This window comes from Carassius gibelio, chromosome B7 (genome assembly GCF_023724105.1).
Source record: "Carassius gibelio isolate Cgi1373 ecotype wild population from Czech Republic chromosome B7, carGib1.2-hapl.c, whole genome shotgun sequence".
Classification (NCBI taxonomy): domain Eukaryota; kingdom Metazoa; phylum Chordata; class Actinopteri; order Cypriniformes; family Cyprinidae; genus Carassius; species Carassius gibelio.
The window spans coordinates 14,683,729-14,701,321 of NC_068402.1; the positions used below are offsets into that span (position 1 = coordinate 14,683,729).

At 36.4% G+C, this 17,593-nt stretch overlaps 1 protein-coding gene across 1 annotated transcript; it reads left to right on the forward strand.

The window, feature by feature from the left end:
* The first annotated feature begins 6,951 nt into the window (after positions 1 to 6,951).
* Positions 6,952 to 17,496, forward strand: strc1 (stereocilin 1). The gene is made up of 17 exons (XM_052561125.1): positions 6,952 to 7,041; positions 7,424 to 7,606; positions 9,098 to 9,106; positions 10,073 to 10,249; positions 10,509 to 10,649; positions 13,448 to 13,536; positions 13,624 to 13,759; positions 13,942 to 14,138; positions 14,216 to 14,306; positions 14,387 to 14,549; positions 14,679 to 14,854; positions 15,074 to 15,229; positions 15,589 to 15,731; positions 15,832 to 15,980; positions 16,253 to 16,350; positions 16,639 to 16,789; positions 16,944 to 17,496. The coding sequence occupies exons 1-17, from the start codon at positions 6,952 to 6,954 to the stop codon at positions 17,027 to 17,029; spliced, it is 2,235 nt and encodes a 744-aa protein (XP_052417085.1). The 3' UTR covers positions 17,030 to 17,496.
* Positions 17,497 to 17,593: the final 97 nt, after the last annotated feature.

The window sequence follows — 17,593 nt, forward strand, 5'->3', positions numbered from 1 at the left end:
AAAATATTAAAACCAATTTTTTTTTATTAAAACCAACATTTGTTTTTGTTTACATTATAAATATAAGGTTACCCGTATTAAATATAGTACAAAAGTAATGTACAGTTTAAGCATGTACCTCAAAATAATAATTTATGAAAACCTGTATCCGTTTATCTGTATTTAAAATGCATTAACTCTAAGGCAGTTAGACCTTTATTTAATATATATATATATATATATATATATATATACACACACACACACACACACACACACTTTATTATTTGTATCTTTTCTGTAAAGGGCTTGCATGTGGTGACTCTAGAAAGGTGACCTCATCACCTAGGACCGTCTTCAGACCGAGTGAAAAGAAGTCGGATGAATTTGAGCAGAACATCAAAGTACTGGTAGAGAACATCAGATCCTTGTCAAAAGAAGAACAGGGAGAAGAGGCCACACCAAATCTTCATCAGAGCATGAGCAGAATGTCAGCACCCACTGAGAGAATTGCAGTTGACAGCACTAACCTAGATACTTACTTGACAATATTCAACAGTTTATTCTCCATATACCAGCCTGCACTAATTGACAGTTTCATTGAAACTCTCCCTCAAACTTTAATTTGCATTTTGGTGGACAAACAGCACTGTGGGTGGCAAGGAGATTTAACTAGTATCGTTTTATCTGCATTGAATGAACAAGTACTTTCTGTGATCTCCTCTGTTAAAGCTGAAGCTTGCATGTCAACATCTAATCTGCGAATGGCAGACTCCACTATGGCTCAATTAAGCTCTCTTCAGGAGATGTTGATGAATGTTTTGTCCTCAGTTTTGTCAGACAACTTTTTAGCCTCATGGAACAGATTTACGGATATGGCAATTCCACCAGTGATGTCATTCGTGTCTGATTTCATGTTGAGTGCCCTTCAAACACCAGTGGATTTTCTAAACCTGGGATTACAGTTTGGTATTGATACCCCTACCATAGACAAGAGTGAGAAGTGTCAACAAGGTGTGCCATAGCTTTAGGTTAAGTTCAGTTCTTCAGTATTGTTGGTTTTGCATTTATTATAATACTTTTTTCAGTGCAGTAAGTGATTGTTCTTGTTTTCTTCTGTCTTGTGTATACAGGTGATCTTAAACAGCTTATCATGTGGTATGTCAGTGGAAGCCCATATTCCTGTTATACAGTTGGAGACATATATTTTTTGTTATTATTCTTAAAAAAAAAAGTAAAATATAAACTAAAAAACATAGCCTATTACTCTTTGCTGATGATAAAAATGTTCACTTCTGTTTATGTTTTACTTTAAAATGACTCAATTCATTCTATGCCTTGTTTTCTGTATTTAGGGGCATGAATCATAATGTAAGCTGGTCTTTTGGACAGTCACTTCTGGATATGTTTTTGGCCCCTGAAACTCCACCTTGCGTTTTCCCAAGTCCAGAATGCCAGGCCACAGGCAGCATTGAGTTGGGTCGATCTGGCCCTCCCTCAGTGAACATTCCGTCGTTTAGTCTCACCTGCGAACAGCAAAGCCTGAACCAACTCAACGAAACCCTTTGTGCAGCATTTTTAGGAGCAACATCTCAGGAATCCTATTTCCTTTATCAGATGTGTCGAGCACTCGGCACACTCTCTCAAACTGAAATGACAAAGGTCTGGAGGAACGCATGTCACATGATCAAGAACATCAGCTTAACTTTCATTGAGCCCTGCAGTGATCCTGGCATCGCACAGTCAAGTCGTATTGCACGGTCCACTCTCAACCTCAGTGAACCACTCTGCGACTATCAGAACTGGACTATTGCTGACGCTGTGGACCCAGCTCTGGTCACAATGTGCAGTCAAAATGATCGTGCAACATTCATTTTTGCAGTGTGTAACAATGCTGAAGCTGTGCAAGTGCTGGTCAGAAATCCTAGCAATGCATGGGTGTGGGAATTCTGTGTAAACGTGTCAGACACTAACATAGTGCACCTGTATTGTTCATATAACATGTGGACTGCTGAAAACATCGATCCATCAATAGTGAAGTTTTGCTGGTATAATGACATGGAGAGATTTCAGTTTTTTCTGTGTGACAGTATGCCCTTCTTTATGGTTGTGTTCTCCAGTGAAGAAAACAACTGGCTGAATCCCAATTGCTCTCAAGCTCCTCCACAAATCGACATCAACAGCCTTGTGGCTGAGTCGTGTAAATACTCAGAATGGAAGAACGTACGCGCAATCAGCCCTGAACAGATCTCTGTATGTATACAAAATGATGAGGTTCGATTCATTAATGATGTGTGTGTTAATCAGACGTTTGTCACTGAACTTTTGCTTAACAGCGCAAATGCTTGGGTAGAGCAGTATTGCACATATTCTGTCAGGAATCCCCCTACAAGCCCACCGCCACTGAGCATTGAAGTTTGGTGTAACTATAGCACATGGATTAACATGTCTGTGGATCCGTCTGTGGTCGCTTTATGCAGGCAGTACGACCAGATCGGCTTCCATCAGAATGTATGTTGCAACATACCCTTGTATGACAAGTTGTCTCTCCATATTGACAACCTATGGCTGATTAGAGAGTGCTCTGATAATGACACCACAAATGTGTTGGAGCAAGTTTGCGTCTATTCAGATTGGAGCCAACCTACTATTGTAGACATGACTGACCTTGCTCTCTGTGCAGATCTTGACACTGAGAACTTCACTCGGAATGTATGTGCCAATGCTACGGTTCTCCAGAATCTGCTGGCAAATTTAGACAACACCTGGTTATTGGAGCAATGCTTAAACCTGACTGCGCCTGGCGGGGGGAGCCTGATAGGTGTCCGACTGGCTGAGCAGTGTCAGTACTCCAGTTGGGCTTTGGTGCTCCCGGATGCTGCTCTCCTCGCTCTTTGCTGGGACTATGACCAGGCCAACTTTATCTCTTTCGTCTGTGGTGATTCTTCCATGCTCACCCACATCACTCGGGAGCCCTCCAGCCTCTGGGTCGGCACTCTCTGTGCTACATACACATCTCCCCGAACCCCCAGTGTCAGTGGGAGCAACGAAACAGCTCCCCAGCCATGTTTAACTAGGGAGTTAGCTAAGAAGCTAAACTGGACATGCAACACAGACTTCAGCACTTTCTGCCAACCAGGTGCCAGTCAAGTCCAGGGTCTGCGGGTGCTGTTGCGCTGTGGGATAAAGAACATACAACCTCGTCTGGAGAATCTCATGACTACACGGGTGACATCAATGGTCAAGCAGGCCACCAGCCTGTGGGTTGTCCTGCTGTTGGCTCTAGAAGAAAACAATTTGATCTCTCTGAGGGTGACCGAGAATATTCAGCTTAGTGTATTTGACTCAGTTGTCATCTACATGGACAATGAGACCAACTTTGACAACAAGCGTGTGCTTTTGCAGTGCTTTGGGGTTGGTGTCATTATTAAATTGCTACTAACCAAACTAATTCATATTAAGAACAGGGCATATCATTTTCATTAGACTACTGTTTACCAAAAAAGACTAGAACTAGTGAACTAGTTCTGGAAGTTCTTCAAATTTTTCTGATTATTAATTAAGCATGTACCTTACCTGGTTCACCACTATTTTGTAATTGACCCATGATCTAGCTCACCAACATGAGATGTAAGGTGTTAGACCTGTCACCAGATAATCGAAATCTCTTCCTTAGCATGTAATATAAACTTTTGAGTCATTTGATTTGTCTCTACTTTAGTATTATGATAGAAATACCTAATATATCTTGTTGTTGTTCCTATCAATGCTGAGATTGTTCTTCTTGTTATGTTATGTTATGTTATGTTATAGGAAAATATTGTATTTATACTGCATTTCCAGTTAAAACTTTGCATGTGTATATTTCAGAAAGTTCTGACCAGTCTGATGCAAACCGGGAGAGATGTGCCCACTAACTTTTTCCTGATCAAGGCAACTTTATTTGCATGTTTCAATGCTTTGTCAATCTGCATTATCATTTATACACACTATCCGCTTTTGTTTGCTGTGTGTGAGTAGCACTTCTCATAATTGCTTTACAGGAGTATTTCCGTATTCCTCTGTCTTATTTGAGATCAGTGCTCAGTGCAGCAGACAGCATTATCGTGAGGGAGATCCTGCTGTACTATAACAGGAACTATGCCACTTTGCAGGTAGACCATCTCATCATTGCATCATTTTATATATATATATATATATATATATATATATATATAATTATTAAAATAACCCCACTCAAAAGTTTGTGATGGTTGTGCACGAGTCCCTTGTTTGTTCTGAACAGTTAAACTGAGCAGCAGTCTTCAGAAAAATCTTTAAGCTCCTGCAGATTCTTCAGTTTTCCAGCATCTTTGCATATTTGAACCCTTTCCAGCAGTGACTGTATGATTTTGAGATACATCTTTTCAGACTGAGGACATTTGAGGGACTCAAACACAACTATTTAAAAAGATTCAAACATTCACTGATGCTCCAGAAGGAAACAAGATGCATTAAGAGCTGGGGGGTGAAAACTTTTGGAATTTGAAGATCAAGGTAAATTGTACTTAATTTGTGTACCGGGAAACATACAAGTACCTTCTGTTGCTTATGAAGGGCAGAACTAAATGGAAAACAATTATATTTCAACAAAATAAGAAAAATTTGGCCATCTTCATCGTGTTCAAAAGTTTTCACCCCCCAGCTCATACTGCATCTTGTTTCCTTCTGGAGCATCAGTGAATGTTTGAATCTTTTTAAATAGTTGTGTTCGAGTGCCTCAAATGTCCTCAGTCTGAAAAGATGTATCTCAAAATCATACAGTCAATGCTGGAAAGGGTTCAAATATGCAAAGATGCTGGAAAACAGAAGAATCTGCAGGACCTTAAAGATTTTTCTGAAGAACGCTGCTCAGTTTAACTGTTCAGAACAAACAAGGGACTCATGCACAACCATCACAAAACAGAAGGACAGTCGAGGATCATCAGGTAACAGAACACAGTATTAAGAACCAAGGGTTCCCAAACTTTTGAGTAGGGTTATTTTAATAATTTCAGCAATTATTTTGTCTTGTGGACTAAATGTTAATATCTTTTATGTATGTATGTATGTATATATATATATATATATATATATATATATATATATATATATATATATATATATATATATATAAGGAACAAACAAGATAAATGCATCATCTGATATAATTTACAGTCTTTTCTTTTTTTGAAGCTAACAGATGATTACCTGCACACTATGGTGTCTGTGCTCTTCCAAATTCACTTGGCCAGGGATATAAACCTGTTTTCTGAAATGGGTCTTTTGTTGGCACTAGCTACACCTTCAGACATCTTGTCAATGCCTCCGCTACAAAATAATAAAAATGCGTGAGTGTCTCGCATATATACCTGTTTAAAAAGAGCCATCTATTAATCACACATTTCACTTCTTGTTTATTATTTTTATTATATAATGATTATATATAATATGATAAAATCTAGTATTACTATTTATATACTATTATAGTATTTATTTTTAGTTTAGTAATTTTTCAGATATTTCTGTTTATCTTTAATTTTTTATCTAAAATTCTTAATTTTAAATATAAACTTTTTTTTTTATCCCATATATATATATAATTTATATATATATATATATATATATATATATATATATATATATATATATATATATATATATATATATATATATATATATATATATATATATATATATAATTTTTTTTTTTCAGCTGTATTATTAAAATTGTTATACTTAATAAATGTGTAATACTTTTAGTTAACAATAATAACATATAAGGTTTTTAAGCATAATTCAAATTGTTTAAAACATCTCCGCTCCTCTACTTTTCTTCAGGTTAAGTATCATTAACTTCAGCATAAAAAACCTTTCCCTGGAGCAGCAGCAAGCGTTTGGTCGATGGTTCGGTCAGTCCATGAGCTTGCCTAACATGACAGCCGGCAGCTTATCCTTTATCAGAGACACCGGTAACCTGATCGCCTATTTGCCCTTCCAGAGCTTCCAGTTCCTCTCACCTGCTCAGGTAACAGCCCCAACACCTCACCAAGGTACCTGAACCCATCTGGCTCCGGTTAACCCTCAGGCAGCTCAGCTGGGGAAAATGCCAATGCTTGCCACTGGTCCATTGTTACAGCCATGACCTCGTAGTCTGTTTTTAATAAATAAACACTGAAACGCATGAATTAGGAATGGCTGTGTAGTGGACTGTGGTGCTAACATCATAATGAAAGGTTCTTCACTGCTGTATTAATAAGCATCATATGAACAGGACATCTCAGAATACACAAATAAATATACAGTTTGGTAAACAATTTAGGATGTGTAGGATTTACCCTGAAACACTCAGAAATTGTGAGTCAATTTCACAAATAATTACAAAGCAACAGAAACAGCAATTAACATTGAATTAAACATGAAAGGTTCAAAGTAGAAAGGACATACTAGTGTTTTCTTGTCAAATTTACTCTAATAATGTTTTATTTCAAACTTAGAAAAATCTGATTTTATATTTTTATACTTTTTATACTATTTTAAAAATTATACTTTAAGTTCATATTTAAAATGGCCATTTGATAGTTTGAAATGTCTAATAAATAGTCTTAAATTGTCAGATGACATATCTTGACTAATTTAGTTCTCATTGTTGTGTTTTGTTTTCTCAGCTGCTGGATGGTTTGGATGTCCTGAAGAGTAACCCTTTGGGTCGGTTTAAGCAGCAGTTCATTGCTCAGAGTATCACTGGAACCTTTGGGAATCTCACTGTCGCCCAGATCAAGAGGTTAGCTTAATACAATGATGTTTTACTCCATTCAAATCAAATTAATACAATTCCCTGAATGTTCTTCTTTTTCAGATTTGGGACATGTGTAAAATGTAAATGTAAAAAGTTTCCTCTCGCACCCCTCCAGGTTAGGTAATCTGTCCTGTCTGGCTCACCCCAGCCAGCTGATGGCATATGCAGGAACAGATGCCTTCTCAGTGATCCAGGACAACATCAGGACGTGTGTGGTCCAGGGTTTAAGTGTTCCTAGCAATATGGTCAGTAAACATCAGCTCGTCTAATTTTAATCGTTGTAACTTAAATTCACCCTCTTCGTTAAAGAACAACCCCCACTTGAAAAATATCCCTTACGAAAATGAATCATGGTTTTACAGTAGTAAAAGGGAATTAACCATGTTTTTGTATTGATTGATTGACATATTGATTATCGTTTGTATAACCACAGTTTTAATACAAAAACCACGGTTGAACTATGGTTAGTGTAGCAAAACCATGATTAATTTGTGGTTACCGCAGTTTAACTACAGTAACCATGTTTTTTTGGTTTTATTTGTGGTAAAACTATGGTTAATTTTTCGTATAGGATTGGTACATATAAAATAGCCTCAAGTTTGTGGTTACTTTTGGTTTTGTGTCCAGATTTCCAGCTTGATCTTGAGATCGTCTGACCTGCAGTCTCCCTCCAGTCTCACTCCTCAGAGAGTCTCTGAGCTTGGCCCTTTTCTGCCCCTGCTGGGATCCAGTGTCCTGCAGCAGCTGACCTCAGCCCAGCTCATGCCTGCCCTCAGCACCCTCGCCTCTGTGCCTTTCACCCCTGTACAGGTATGCACCATTTTTGCCACACATGCATACATTTGCCACAGAAGACAAATAATTTGCCAAAAGCTGCAGGCCACCAATATTTCTTACAGGTCATGATTTTATTTTGCATTATTTTTTTTTTTTTTTAAATTATATATGTTCTTATGACAGTTTAGTTTTTCCCCTAACGTATTTATGACAAACAGCACAAACAGGTCATTGTGTCAGTCATAAGGAAGGCGATTTATTTATATAGCACTTTATTTCATACACAGTGCTAATTCAAAGTTCTTTCCAAAAAAAGTATATTTGAAAAAGATATAGTTCCAAAAAGGTAAAAAAAAAAATGAAAATACTGTACGATAAAAATTGAAAAGTTGAAGAAAAAAGTAAAAAGAAAACAAAGGTAAATGTTAAAAGGAATGTGAGAAACATTTATAGTATCATTCACAAAATTGTCAACAACTGCCAACAAAATCTTACATTTTTGTTTTCGTGTTTTAATTTTGGTAGCATAGTATTGGAAATATTCAACATTGTTTTATTTGAGTCTCTCGTGTTTCATCGGCAAGGTTCAGACGGTAAGATGTCTTACAGTTTGATCTATTCCATGCAATATTACAGTTCTAATATTGCTACCAGACAGCTAATCTGTATTTTTTCACTTGCATTTTGCATTTGCCATGTTAATTTTGGATACGGAGTATACCCAAGTGGGTGGAAAACTGAGTAGAGGTCAGTGGTTACAAGCAGGCAGTGTGGGTTTAGTCTTGAGGGCTCTGCAACAGATGGAAGACTACTGTCAGAGGAGCCATGGTATCTGATATAGGTAGAGGATTGTGTCATTGCTCAACCCTTTTAATCATTTCTGCATGAGCAAACATGAATTCTACTTGTCCATCTCAATGTGAACCCACAACATAAGAAAGGCAGTGGATGGGAGCACGAAATAAAAACAGAAAGCTTCAGATGTCAATAGAATATCTTTATTATAGGTTAAAAGGGGGAATGTCCTTGTATAATTCAGAAAATGTGTTTTAGTTAAAATAAAAACTACCTAATACCCATATAATTAAACATTAGGCACTTAATCTATCAGAATATTTATTCTTCATCTTGTTTCATTGTTTTCTAATTATTTACTGCCTTATTCACTGCCTATTAATAAGTATAGTTTTTTTTCTTCCATAAAGGCACGTATCATCTTCGACAAGATCTCAGCCAATTTTAGTGTAAGTATATCTTGAGGAAAGCTGTGCTTGCTCTGATATTTTTCTTCTTACATGTTTGAAAAGTCAGCCATTGTCTCGGTGAACCTACATGTGTGAGTGTTTGTGTCTGTGTTTGAGATGTCAGCACTTTTGCACAGCCAGCTGGTCCACAACTCCGGGGTATTTCAAGGACAATTGCATTGGCCTTTCACACACTCACCCATCAGTTACTCTTTATAGATTTACTTTGCATGTTTGAAAGTGCATGTAACATTTACTCATGTTCTGTGTGATTTCGCAGTTCCTCAAGGTATAGGATTGCACCAGGCACAAGGAAGTTGTCAAGCTGCCTTTTGTATTTTGTGTCTTGGGTTTAAAGGAACATTGTAATGTAGGTCAGAGAGAGTGTCACTAGTGAGCTAGCTCACAAAAGGCTGCATTTATTTGTTCAAACATTCTTACTGTAAAATGTGTGTCATTTATTCCTGTAATTGTAAAGTTGAATGTTCAGCAGCCTTTTCTCCAGACTTCAGTGTCACATGATCCTGCAGAAATCATTCTAATATACTGATTTTCTGCTTTGTTTTCTAAATTTCTTTTAAGTATCTGTGACAACATTGATTTTATATGCTGCTTACTCTACATTTAAAATTAACACAACATTGTATATGCTACTAAATGTTTTTGTGGAAACTGTGATTTTTTTTCTTTGATGTATTAACTAGTTGCTTATTAACATTCCTATTATTAACATATTGGCTGTTTATTAATACTTATAAAACACATTTTCTACATGACCATATTCTACATCCCTAATCCTGCCCAATACCTAAACTTAACAACTACCTTACTCACTATTAATAAGCATCAAATTAGGAGTTTACTTAGGTCAAAGCAGTAGTTCATAGTTTGTTAATAGCGAGAATTGGATTTTAAAATAAAGCGTGACCGAACATTTATATGAATATTACTTTTTTTAACAATGTAATGTAATAGTCTTTACTGTCACTTTTTCAGTTTTTTTTGGAAATTGTTAAAAAATTATTTAAAGAAAATAATTTTCTTATTAACTTGGCAGCGTTAACTTATATTTATTTTTAGGTGGATTTAAGGGAAAAAAAATTGATTTTTGTTATATATTTTTTTAACTAGATTGTGGTCTCAGACCCCAGTTTGCTATGATAAATTCTCAAATATACTGAATGTCATTTTGAATGATACAGAATATCGTATTTTGGAAATCTACAGTAAGTGTGATATTTGTGCTCTCTCTTAGCTGGCTCTCCCAGGCTCTGAGCATTTGTCTAGGCTGGGATCTCTTGTGAGTGGAGTAAAGGTGGAGACTCTGTGGACTTTACCAACTGATATTCTGCTAGAAGCGTTACCTGCTATGAGCCTTCAGACACCTGGGCTCACCCCCCCACAGGTCAACACTATCATCTCCAAACTCTGGGTAAGAAACTCACTCTTTTTCTCTTTAGGCCTCTGAACATGAATATCTCATATTGGAGTATCAGTTAAGAGAAACTTGTTGGACAAGATGAGAAGCAAAAGCACCCCTTCAGTGGAATAGAAGAATTTCTGGGTTTGAATATCTCTTTAAGTGTCACATAATATTACAAAAATGGATAGTCATTTCACCAGATGCATGCTGATCTTGAATATGCAACTGCTCAGGAAATGAATGTGAATTTCTTCTTCCATGCTTTCAGGGTTCTAGTTCTGTGTCCCAGTGGATGGATAAAGTCAATCCTTTGCTCTCTAGCACTCCACTCCTCAGTGTGATCGCCCAAGTCCCTCAGCTGCTGATCAGAGACACTGCTGTACACACTCGCCTCTGGAACACACAGCAGGTATCGTCTAGTCCAGCCATACACACTTCATTTATCAACCACAATAACAGTACAATTATAGTTTTTTGATAATATTATACTTATTTGCATACTGATACGTATTTTCTCCATTGTACATATTCATTTAGACTTACATTCATAATTTTGGGGTCAATTGGAACTTTTAATATTTTTGAAAAAATACAGAAAAAAAACTATTTTACAATAGATTATTCGATTATTAATTATGATTTATTCCTTTGATGGCAAAGCTGAATTTTCAGCCATAACTCCAGTTTTCAGTTTCACATTCTTCAGAAATCAATATAATATTCATATTTGCTGCTCAATAAACATTTCTCTTTATTAGCAATGTTGGAAACTGTTTGCTGCTTGATTTGATATGTCAAAATCGTTTCAGGTTTTTGATGAACGGAAATTTTCACAGAACAGCATTTATTTGAAATATAAGTATTTTGTGACATTTCTAAATGTTTTTTTTTTAATCAATTTACTTTGTCCTGTAAAAAAAAAAAAAACAAAAAAAAAAAAACCTTAACTGACCCCATACTAGTGTATGTCTGTTCTTACACTGCAAAAACCATGTAGCGTTTCATTAGCGCATAACCAAAACCTAAAATATAACTTTATGTAAAACATTTACACTATTCATATGCTGCCTTTCAAGTATTGGTATTTCTTTAGGAACTGCAAATCTGTTTTTTTTTTTTTTTTTCAGAGTACAACACAGAACAAACAAATAATATTGTCTCAGACTTCACATGCACTCACAAAGAAATAAAATAAAATAAAAGATAAATAGAAATAAAAACGTAAGTAAAAAAAATATATGTTTACTACCTTAGACACCAATTATAATGCTTACAATAATAAATACAGGTTCAGTAACTAAAGGTACAGTACCATAGAAAAGAGCTGCAAAAGAGTCAATCATTAGAAATGCAGGTAGTGTACAGCTCAACCCACATAGGAAACATTAGACATTGGTTTGGCTGCTAGTTTGTATAAATATCCAAGAAATTAACCCAAATCTGGTGAAGATCTGATGGGCAAAATATTTATTTTCTCATATAATCTGATTAAATGTGTGTGTTTGAGCAAGAGGTCATAACAAGTGTGTCTTCCATCATGACACTCCCTATTACCACAGAGATCTGTATAATACTACAGAGTCTAATTACTAGTTTAATAATGGATAATGGATCACAACAAAGCTTCTTTGATTTAGCACACTAGACACAGCATCTCATGACAGAACAAACAAATAATATTGTCTCAGACTTCACATGCACTCACAAAGAAATAAAATAAAATAAAAGATAAATAGAAATAAAAACGTAAGTAAAAAAAATATATGTTTACTACCTTAGACACCAATTATAATGCTTACAATAATAAATACAGGTTCAGTAACTAAAGGTACAGTACCATAGAAAAGAGCTGCAAAAGAGTCAATCATTAGAAATGCAGGTAGTGTACAGCTCAACCCACATAGGAAACATTAGACATTGGTTTGGCTGCTAGTTTGTATAAATATCCAAGAAATTAACCCAAATCTGGTGAAGATCTGATGGGCAAAATATTTATTTTCTCATATAATCTGATTAAATGTGTGTGTTTGAGCAAGAGGTCATAACAAGTGTGTCTTCCATCATGACACTCCCTATTACCACAGAGATCTGTATAATACTACAGAGTCTAATTACTAGTTTAATAATGGATAATGGATCACAACAAAGCTTCTTTGATTTAGCACACTAGACACAGCATCTCATGTTAACTAGCAGAAAATGAGAAGAAAACCAACCTGAGTTGCTCTAGTACTGTCAGTGCCTTTTTCCGGGACATTAGGCATGAAGGTGTTTTGTAAATACCCCTTTTCTGTTATAGTTAAGCTTGCAGAGCCAAGAAGTCACTGATATCACTGTTAATTATTTTCACTGTTATTTAACGGGTTACAGTAATTGTGCCCCCTGGCTTATAGGTAAATTCCTTAAAGGGATAGTAGACACAAAGTTTTTTTTTTACTTTATTTTTATGCACACTCACGTTGCTTCAAACCTGTATGAATTTCTTTCTTCAGTTAAACAATATTAGCTATTTTGAGGAATATTGGAAACCATTTGCCGTTAGCCATTTAGTTCCATAGTATTTTTTTTCTATAATCTGAATTGTCCAAGTTAAAGCTACGCTAAAATCGAAATCCTTGATTGTTCCAATCACATCATTACATTGTTTTTTTCATTCAACAGGCTAAAGCTCTCTTTAAACAGGCTGTCATCTCTCACCCAAGTCTCTCACTACAAGAATTTCTGTAAGTTTGGCCTTTATGGATTTGTGAGTTCATTTTGTGATTATAAACCAGGTCTACAAAATGTATCATGACAATGCTCAGTGAAGTACTTAAGCATGATCATGTTTTCTCTTTCTCTGACATGACAGATCTCTGGGGACACTGGCTACAGGAGTGAATTGCTTGGACCTTAGACGATTGTTCCAGAATCTGGCATCTCTATCTCCTCTACGTGACATTATGACATTTCTGAGAGAGCAGCCTGTGCCACTCCACCCCTCACTGGTATCTAGCAAACCTACATTCAAATTCAGGACCTACATTTGACAGATTACCAGTTTATTTTAGTTCATAATCTTATTCATAGTTGACTGAATTAATCAATAAACTTTTGCGCAGACCTACCTGTAAAACGAGTGCAGATGTTTAGAATCCTGAATAATGGTTGGAGTATTGCACAAACACTCTCTTGACAGAAGTTTATTTTCCTTTTTCCGTACTACAGAAAAAATGTGTAATTGAGGAATTGTATGAGTTTGGCTTCTTCTCAGATTTACTTGGAGATTTGGGTTCTCAGATTGCCCTGTCACTTCCGTGAGTCAAAATTCAACTCATCAAAATGCATTAACATGTGTATATAAAATTGTCTTCACATGTTAAACTTCATGTTATTGTCTAAAGGCTGAGCACCATTAAGAAATTTCCACAAGATGAGATGGATTCCCTTAGGAAAGTTATAATACAGGACCCATATTACTTCCTACTGCTTCCCAGCACCAAACAAGCTGTCCTGGTGGACAGGATGGTTCAAAGACTGGTAAAGAATATCATTTTACTGTCTACAGGTCATGCACATATTTTCAGTGTGGATCTTTCCAGTTAATGATTGTGACAGGGTTAACAAACCCTGATTCTGTGTAGAAAATACCTTTTTAAAAGGGCTTTAATTTCAAAGTCCCTGTGAATCTCCAACCCCTATATCTTTGATTTTCTCTTCAGAATATGTACACTGGGCTGTACACTGAAGAGGAGTTTCGTTCGTTAGGTGTCATGGCTACATTTGTGACAGATGAAATGTTTTGGAAATTGGATAGGAGCTTTTTTGTTGATGGCCTGGAGTTCCTACAAAGATTCTGCTACAATGCCAATAAACGAGGCCTGGTGGCAGACATGCTACAGGAAAATTGGACATTTGGGTAAGGACAGTTAAAGCTTTGAAGGAATGCTCGCTTCAAACCCAACAAGTTGTCAATAAACAGTTTTCTCTGCATAGCCCTGTAAAAAACTGGACATCAGAGACACTGAACCAAGTGGACCGCTTCTTGTTTTTTCTCCCGAAGGACACTATTCAGCTCATCCCCTTAGTGAGTGACCAGAAATTTCTTTGTGTCATCTGAGCACATGCCTGTGTTTGACCTGTCTGCATGTGTGCGTGTGTCTTCAGGGTTTGATGAGCTTAGAGCGCATCGAGAGGCTGTTCCTGAGTCAGCAGAAGTGGGAGAGGGGAGAGTTTGGTTCTCTGTGTCAGAAACCCTCAGAGCTCTTTGACAAGAAACAGTTTGTGCTTCAGTTCTTTCTCGGCTTCCTCAGAATAGGACATGCCCCTTGTAAGCGCAATTCTCTGCCTTGACAGAATGTCATCTGTTAAAATCTTTCTGTTTACTTAAATAAATAACAGATTGTGAAGGGGTATAATACAACCCTTTTCATTTCATCTCTCCATCTCTGTGTGTTAGATACTGGACTGATCCCCACTTGTGAGAGCCTGCATGTGACACAACCTGCTGCCTGGACTATTGACAGCCTTAGAAACATGCCACAAGCTTCATTTCGGAGGTGCTTGGAGCTCATTGGCCAGGATCCATTTTTCAGTGCATTCGAGCTGTCAGTGCTTCTTACAAAAACCAAAGAGGTGCCTGAATTTCTCCATCAGCTCATATGCTCCTAAATAACATTCTCACAAGTGTTTTGCCATTTTTAGATATTATATTTTTTTTGGTGCATGTAAGACATATCCTCCTTTTAAGTTTTCCACTTGTTGGAAATCCCATTAATATGTTGAGGATGTCCTGTGAATACCTGCATATCTGTGGAATAATAATAGTGTTGATTTTTTTTTGTCTGTGTGTAGGTGTATGGGATGCCTTCCTCTTTTAACTCTTCAGTGATCCCTCAGTTGGGTCGCATTGCCACTCAGCTTTCACTTGAAGAATTGGGCTCTCTAAGACTCTCTGAAATTCAGTCAATTTCAGCTATGGGGAATCTCAACACATGGACCAGCAGACAGGTGAAATGTTGATGAGCACATGTAAAAGTGAGCTGGAATGGCTGGTAAAATTGTAATTTGAAAAACACAATATACCACTAATCAATGAAAATACACTGATTGATTTGAACAAAAATACAGTAAAAACACAATAATATTGTAAAATATAATTGCCATTTAAAATCATTGCATTTATTACTTAATGCAATTTGAAATTATTTTTCTATATTTTAAAATGTAATATAGGCCTATTCATATAATGGCAAAGCTGAACTTACTCCAGCCATTACTATTTGAATTTAAAAAAATTGTGTAAAAATGTGAGAAAAATCCTACTGTTTTATATACATGTTGTAAATGACCTCTGTTTGCAATTGCAGCTAAAATCAGTATTCTCCACGGTTCTGAACTCAACCAGAAAGACTCCTAGCCAGTTAGACTCCAGCACTTTTGTGGCATTGGGGCACATTGTGTGTGGGATTGATGCACCAATCATGCGCATCCTGAATCCAGTAGAGTTCAGGTTGAATTATATAAAATAATCAAGTTAATTGCATGTGTGTTTCCTCCTATTAAATTGAATCTTGTGCTAAATGTGAAATGTGGTGTTTTTCTTATTCCAGTAAAGCAGTTTTGTGGCTTGGCCGTTTGTATCTGTCGTGCTCTGAGGAGCAGTTGCAGGCTTTGATAGGGCTGCTCAGTAATAGCTTGGCGTTTGGACCAGTCAGCTCCTGGGGATCAGAGGTCTTCATTGAGATCGGAGCGATTGCAGGTACAGCTCAGAGCTTGTAATCAGAAGGCTGATGGTTAGATTTCCACAGATATCACCATCAGGACCTTGAGCTAGGGCACTTTAACCAAAAGTTGTCAAAGATGGGAATTTTCCCCACAAGAAGTGTACTTTATGTCAGTCTATTAACAGATATAGTTTATAGCAGATAATTAGTATTAGTACTGTAGCTAAACTAGCTTGTTTATGATTTAATAATTGATGGTTTTTTTTGTCTATACATGGTGTTTTCGTGAATTTTCCCCTTTCTGTAGCGGGCCTGCCTGACATAGCCATGTCCGCATTAGTGAGGGAACAGATAGAAGGAATCACCCCACTTGCCATCTCTCTCATCCCAGCAGGCAAATTTGCAGTTAGTATCTGTTTTTTCTAGCCTCTTTTAGTGCCTTGCCCTGAAATGTATGATATATGCATGCGGTTATTTGACTGTGTTCATAACTATTAATGGCACGTCAAGTAGGAATATCCTTTGTCTTTTCTAGTTCCTGCCACCAATTTGACCAAAAATTATAAAAATCTGTTAATTTCATACCTAAATTGCAAGATATCAAAACACTCTTATGATGTCCTTTATTTTTTTAAATGAAAAGTATTTTGAAGTTACTTTATTACCTAGTGTTTCTATGTTCTCTCTTCACAGGTTGTGTTTAACCAGGCCCAGATTCGTATGTTCACGTATGATCAGGCCATTGCTGTGACTGAGGCCCAGCGCTCTGCTCTGTCTCCAGTGCAGCAGACGGCCCTGTCCATGGTGCTCAACCCCTGGGAGGACAAACCTGTTGATTTCAGAGGTAAAACACTTTACCTATACTTTAATTTCAAACATATTGGTTATAGTTAAACGTGTGAGCAATCTCAAACCAGAATGAACGATTGATATTAGGACATTTTGAGTTTTTAAATGTTCTTTATTTTGTCTCACAGTTGTTTTTGTGTATCTTTCAGGCAGGTCACTTGGAGTTGTAATGCATCCCTGTCCTTTCTTCTACCTCTCCAGCATCCTGATAATGCTGCTGTTTTCTCTTGGATGAGTTAGGTCTGTCGCTGCTGAATTGCTGCTATACTGAACTGACCTTTTCTTTTTAAATATGTGCACTTTAATGCTGTATATATAAGACTTATACAGCAAGAAATTACAAGAACAATAACTCATGGAAATATTTATTTCGGCACTTTATAATAGTTAGTCAGTGAAAATGTGGTTTTGTTTGACTGTTTTTGAATAATTGCTTGCTTGGAGAATAGTGTACCAACCTAGGTCTGTAATTGCCTAAACTGATTTGTTTTGACTTGTGATTTATATTCGACTTATTGTTCTGTTTTTATTAGTATTATTTATTTACTTTTTTAACTGCTTTAACAGCCTTCATACACTATTAGAATGATTTCTGAAGGATCATGTGACTGGAGTAATGATGCTGAAAATGTAGCTTTGATCACAGGAATAAATTACATTTTGAAATATATTCAAAGAGAAAGCAGTTATTTTAAATAGTAAATATATTTCGCAGTATTAATGTTTTGCTGTATTTTGGATCAAATAAATGCAGCTTGGTGGGTAGAAGAGAATTTAAAAAAAAAACAAATATCTTACT

What these genes read in the sequence shown, in the direction of transcription:
- strc1 (XM_052561125.1), top strand. Translation starts at nt 6,952, where the DNA reads ATGGCATATGCAGGAACAGATGCCTTCTCAGTGATCCAGGACAACATC. An exon ending in TAAGTGTTCCTAGCAATATG is followed by an intron (nt 7,042 to 7,423) that starts GTCAGTAAACAT and finishes TTTTGTGTCCAG; the next exon opens with ATTTCCAGCTTGATCTTGAG. An exon ending in CAGATTGCCCTGTCACTTCC is followed by an intron (nt 13,537 to 13,623) that starts GTGAGTCAAAAT and finishes TATTGTCTAAAG; the next exon opens with GCTGAGCACCATTAAGAAAT.